At 37.8% G+C, this 5,338-nt stretch overlaps 1 protein-coding gene across 1 annotated transcript; it reads left to right on the top strand.

Moving 5' to 3' along the window:
* Positions 1-404: 404 nt before the first annotated feature.
* LOC116007096 (katanin p60 ATPase-containing subunit A1-like) lies at positions 405-5,133 on the top strand. The gene is made up of 7 exons (XM_031247683.1): positions 405-748; positions 1,461-1,926; positions 2,265-2,462; positions 2,731-2,975; positions 4,101-4,259; positions 4,364-4,451; positions 4,543-5,133. Exons 1-7 carry the CDS (start codon positions 627-629, stop codon positions 4,822-4,824), a joined length of 1,560 nt encoding a protein of 519 aa, XP_031103543.1. The 5' UTR covers positions 405-626; the 3' UTR covers positions 4,825-5,133.
* Positions 5,134-5,338: the final 205 nt, after the last annotated feature.

The raw sequence follows: 5,338 nt of genomic DNA, 5'->3' as shown, positions 1-5,338 counted from the left end.
ACGTATAGGACATGAGGAATACGAGTATACAAGTGAACGGATAATTTTACCCCTTTATTTGACCTTAACTTAACCAAAATTTAACGAAAGGATCAACATCGAAAAAAATTTGAAAGTCAAGAGACCTAATTTGTCCAAATTAAAAATCGGGGATTAATTTTAAAAAATTAACATAGTCGAAAGACCATTGCTAGAATTAACTCTACTAAGAATGAGTGAACCACAAAACAAGCCGTTGCGACATACGAAGATGGGGTCACATGTTTACGGTTTACGCTATAACGGGTCCATTAATGTAATCCTTTTTGTATAAAACCGAAAACGGGTAGATCTGAAAACTCATAAGGGCAATCCCGTAATCTCACATCACTCATCATCTCTGTCCAGTAGCCACCTTTCTAATTCTCCGGTCCCGACGCTTAAAACGTCACCGTATTTTAACCTCCACATACATTCTTAAAGAGGGAGAAGCTCTTCTGGTTTCATCACCGGAGGGCGGAGGCGGAGGAATATTCATTTCTTCTCTACTTGTCTGACCTACTGAGCTTCGTAAGCTTTCTTTTCTTTCCATTCGAAGAAACCCTCGTAATTTGTTGAGATCTATGGAGTTGTAGCTTCAAATTCAAATGGGGGGCACTTCATTAGCTGGATTACAGGATCATTTGAAGTTGGCTAGAGAATACGCAATTGAAGGCCTTTATGATACTGCCATTATCTTCTTCGATGGTGCTGTTGCTCAGATCAATAAGTATGTTCTCATTTCTTCGCTAATTTCAACTTCAGTGCTAATTCTTTGTTTTCAAATTGAGTATTCACGGTGTGGTTGGTTACATATGCAATTTATCTACAAATTGAGGGTTTTTTTTTTTGGGTTCTGTATGCAACTGGAAACTTGATCTGCTTGAATGGTGTTTTAAGCAGAATATAGAGGAATCCCAAATTTGAACTCCACAGTTTATTACTGAAAGAGAATCATACTGGTTAGATGTGTTAAGTGCAGTGAGGTGCATATGGTTACCTCCTTTGGTGTAGAATTTGGTGTAATGGGTTGGAGATGAAAAAAATTTGGTGTAAGAATATGCTGAGAATATTCCTTTTGGTGTAGAATTTGGTGTAGATGGTTGGAGATGGTCTTAGACCTCTTGGAACTTCTGGGGATACATGCTAATTAAGAAAAGAGCATATTGTTTTAATTGAGAACACAAGTGTAAATGCTTTATCTGCCTTTATCTTTTATATGATATAGGCATTATATAAGCTAAGAGCTATGAGTTGTGTGATGTGTAGTAGAGGCTTTTTGATTAATGTGATAGAAACAAGCTTTGATTTTATTACTGCCCAATGCTGTTTTCTTCCCATTTAGCAGAATTTGAGAGCAAAGTTATATAGGATTTGATGTTTGATTTATTTGATTGGAGGTCTCGGTCTAAAATAAATGCCTTGTTATGCTTGATCTCTAGGCATGTAAGCACAGTTGATGACCCTTTGCTTCGTTCAAAGTGGATGAATGTAAAGAAAGCAATATCCGAAGAGACAGAAGTAGTAAAACAGCTTGATGCAGAGAAGAGGTCTTTCAAAGAGGTTCATGTTGGTAGGCGCCCATTTTCACCTCCGATTTCAACCAAGTCATCATCCTTTGTCTTCCAACCACTGGATGAATATCCAACTTCATCTGGTCCAATGGATGATCCTGATGTTTGGAGACCACCACCAAGTCGAGACACCACAACTAGGAGATCTGCAAGAGCAGGTCAAGTTGGCATGAGAAAGTCCCCTCAAGATGGAGCTTGGGCACGCAGTTCTACCAAAACAGGAACATCTGGCCGGGGGGGAAAAACTGGTGGTTCTATTAAGGCTAACTCTGGGGTTCGAGCATCAACTACAGGAAAGAAAGGGAATGGAAAGTCTGCAAAAGTGGACTCAGTGGTAAGTTAATTTGAAATTTCACTTCAGTAAATTTTAACCATTACTTGCCAACAGTTTGCATGGGCGTCAATCTCTCTCTCTCTCTCTCTCTCTCTCTCTCTCTCTCTCTATTGTTATCATTATTATTTTTTAAAATGAAAGATCTTAGGTAACTGTCTGAAAGGCCTCAAGAAATAAACTAATTTCGCAATTGTGACTTTCTTTGTTTCTGTTGATTTATTTGCATTATCAGTTATATTCTGGCCGGCTAGTCATGGGTTCTCCTAAAAATGTGACAGTTAAAATGACATAGTATATGCTCTTCTATGAGGTGCTCTTAGACTTTTTTGCAATTACAGAATGGTGACAGTGAAGATGGGAAGGCTAAAAAAGTGGAATATGAAGGTCCTGATGCAGACTTGGCAGCTATGCTTGAGAGAGATGTCTTGGATTCGAGCCCTGGTGTGAGATGGGATGATGTTGCAGGGTTAAGTGAGGCAAAAAGACTTTTGGAGGAGGCAGTGGTTCTCCCGTTATGGATGCCTGAATATTTCCAGGTATTTCCAGGTATTAAAGGAAGATAAGAGTATAAAAACTTATAAATTTGCTTGCTTAATCTAAGTGACATTAATGGATGAAAATGTAGAAATGAAATGCTCAAAATAGAGACTTTAAATACTCGAGTCCTTAATTGAAACCTATAGCAATTCTCACTTGAATTGAGGATGTGCATATATACATTTCCCCAAACTTAATGCCTCATTAAAGTGCATTCACATGTGTATGGAGTCCTAAGGAAAACTAACGTGACACATTCCTTAACAGGGAATCCGGAGACCATGGAAAGGTGTTCTTATGTTTGGTCCTCCTGGTACTGGGAAGACTCTTTTGGCCAAAGCTGTTGCTACTGAGTGTGGGACAACATTTTTCAATGTTTCTTCTGCTACGTTGGCTTCAAAATGGCGTGGCGAAAGTGAACGTATGGTTCGGTGCTTGTTTGACCTAGCTCGTGCTTATGCACCCAGTACAATATTCATTGATGAAATTGATTCACTTTGCAATGCTAGAGGGTATGTATCTTTTTATTCTTGGGACATAATATAAGCTTATGTAATGATTTAGAAAATCAGGAGATTGATTAATTGATTTTAAAATATCGTTGTTATTTGAATTGATTTATTTCCTTTATAGATATCGAATAATTGTGGTAAGGAGCCTTAATGATTCTCCTTTCCTTTTTAGGTTTTATTTAGTCTTTGTAACCCTCCTATATAAAGGGGATTCTCATTCTAATAAAAGGGACAAGTAAGAAGTTAAGATAAAATTAGAGGTGGGAAAACTCTCAAAACATTCCCATATCCACTATCTTGTTCCCTAATTAAAGTCAGGTTGTGCCTTTCCGCCCTTGTTCCTTTAATTTCATCTCCCAACGTAGGCAACCCGCAAACAACCTCCCATAACCCTAATTGCCCTGTGGCACATGCATGTTGTCCAAAAATGTAAGTGAACGCACACATCACAGAGCAATTAGGGTTATTGGAGGTTGTTTGCGGGTTGCCTAGATTGAAAGATGAATTAAAGGAACAAAGGTGGAAAGACAAAACCTGACTTTAATTTTGGGAACTAGGTACTGGGAGTGTTTTGAGACTTTGCCTACCTCTTATTTTATCTTACCTTCTTGGTTGTCCCTTTTATTAGAATGAGAATCCCCTTTATATAGAAGGGTTACAAAGACTAAATAAAACCTAAAAAGGAAAGGAGAATCATCAAGGCTCCTTACCACAATTATTTGATATCTATAAAGGAAATAAATCAATTGAAATAGCAAAGATATTTTAGAATCAGTTTATCAATCTCCTGATTTTCTGAGTCACATATATAACAGCTTACTAGTAGACCATGCAATTTTCTGGTAGCCTCATGATAACATTAGTATATTGTCAGCTTGTTTGTTGGCTGCAGACTGCTTGGATATCATTTATTGCTGTTATCCTATCCTATATATATTATTATGAGATAAGGTCAACCACCCCGGCCTTTATGTGTTGAATTGACGTGTACTTCATGCTATCTATGACTTGAATATGTGCATGGTCATATAGAATTGGAATCCTCATTTACTTTTGCTTGGAAATTTTTTGTTTTATGCAATGTTTTGAGATTGAAAATACAATTAAGTGTTATTACTTTTTCAGGGCTTCAGGAGAGCATGAATCATCCCGAAGGGTGAAGTCTGAACTACTTGTTCAAGTAGATGGTGTAAACAATACTTCCACTAATGAGGACGGAACTCGAAAAATAGTGATGGTTTTGGCAGCTACAAATTTCCCTTGGGATATAGATGAAGCATTGAGGTCAAGCTCTAGCTACTTTATTATAAATTTTGTTATAGGTTTTAGAGATAATGTATGGTACAGTCTCAGTCTCCTTAACGTGATTGTGTTCATGAGAAATCCAGGAGACGACTAGAAAAGCGTATATACATCCCCCTTCCAAATTTTGAAAGCCGCAAGGAGCTGATACGGATCAATTTGAAAACTGTGGAGGTAGAATAAAGTGCTTGGTTATTTGATGAGATGATAATGTAGTTTGCGTGCTGTAACAAAAGTGGCAATGATATATGTATGTATGTATCAGGTAGCGGCCGATGTGGATATTGATGAAGTGGCTCGAAGAACTGAGGGATACAGCGGGGACGACTTGACAAACGTGTGCAGAGATGCGTCTTTGAATGGGATGAGGCGGAAGATAGCCGGGAAGACAAGAGACGAGATAAAGAACATGGCGAAGGACGAGATTTCAAAGGATCCGGTGGAAATGTGTGACTTCGTGGAAGCACTGAAGAAAGTCCAACCAAGTGTTTCTGCAGCTGACATTGAGAAGCATGAAAAGTGGTCTTCAGAATTTGGTTCTTCTTAAGGTTGAAGTGTGTTGAATGATAACTTGGGTTTCTTGTTTTTTCTTGCTTGGTGTTTAGTAGATGGGAAGACTCTTTAATTTGCCTCTCATAAACATAGCCTCCACTCTACAATCATGACGTCATGAATTTTTAACATGATGTGTTTTTGGGAGCTGAGGAAGAAAGTCCAGTGTAGTGGCAGGGCGAGTATCTCAAATCCTGAATGGGAAATCCAACTTATTTTTCTGTGGAAATATAGAGACAAAAAGAATATTAATATTCCACTTCCTCAATGCTTATTATAAATGCGTATATTGTATTCATTTTAATTTGTTGTTCCATAGATGAGAGCCTACGCCATGGAATTCCTTCTCCCAATTCTCTTCGCCCTTTCCCTCTCCATCTTCCCAGCCACAGCTCAGTTCATTCCATTACTAGGTACATTCAAAATTTTCTCTCATATCCATTTACTTTCGTGCATCTTAATTAAATTTACCATTATATTCATCATCAAAATAAATGTCTATTTATATT

This window comes from Ipomoea triloba, chromosome 15 (genome assembly GCF_003576645.1).
Source record: "Ipomoea triloba cultivar NCNSP0323 chromosome 15, ASM357664v1".
NCBI lineage: Eukaryota > Viridiplantae > Streptophyta > Magnoliopsida > Solanales > Convolvulaceae > Ipomoea > Ipomoea triloba.
This window is presented reverse-complemented; position numbering and strand designations above follow the sequence as displayed.

Coding starts and splice junctions, on each gene's coding strand:
- LOC116007096 (XM_031247683.1), top strand. CDS start 627: ATGGGGGGCACTTCATTAGCTGGATTACAGGATCATTTGAAGTTGGCT. Junction 2,976..4,100: donor TCACTTTGCAATGCTAGAGG/GTATGTATCTTT, acceptor TTACTTTTTCAG/GGCTTCAGGAGAGCATGAAT. Junction 4,452..4,542: donor TCAATTTGAAAACTGTGGAG/GTAGAATAAAGT, acceptor TGTATGTATCAG/GTAGCGGCCGATGTGGATAT.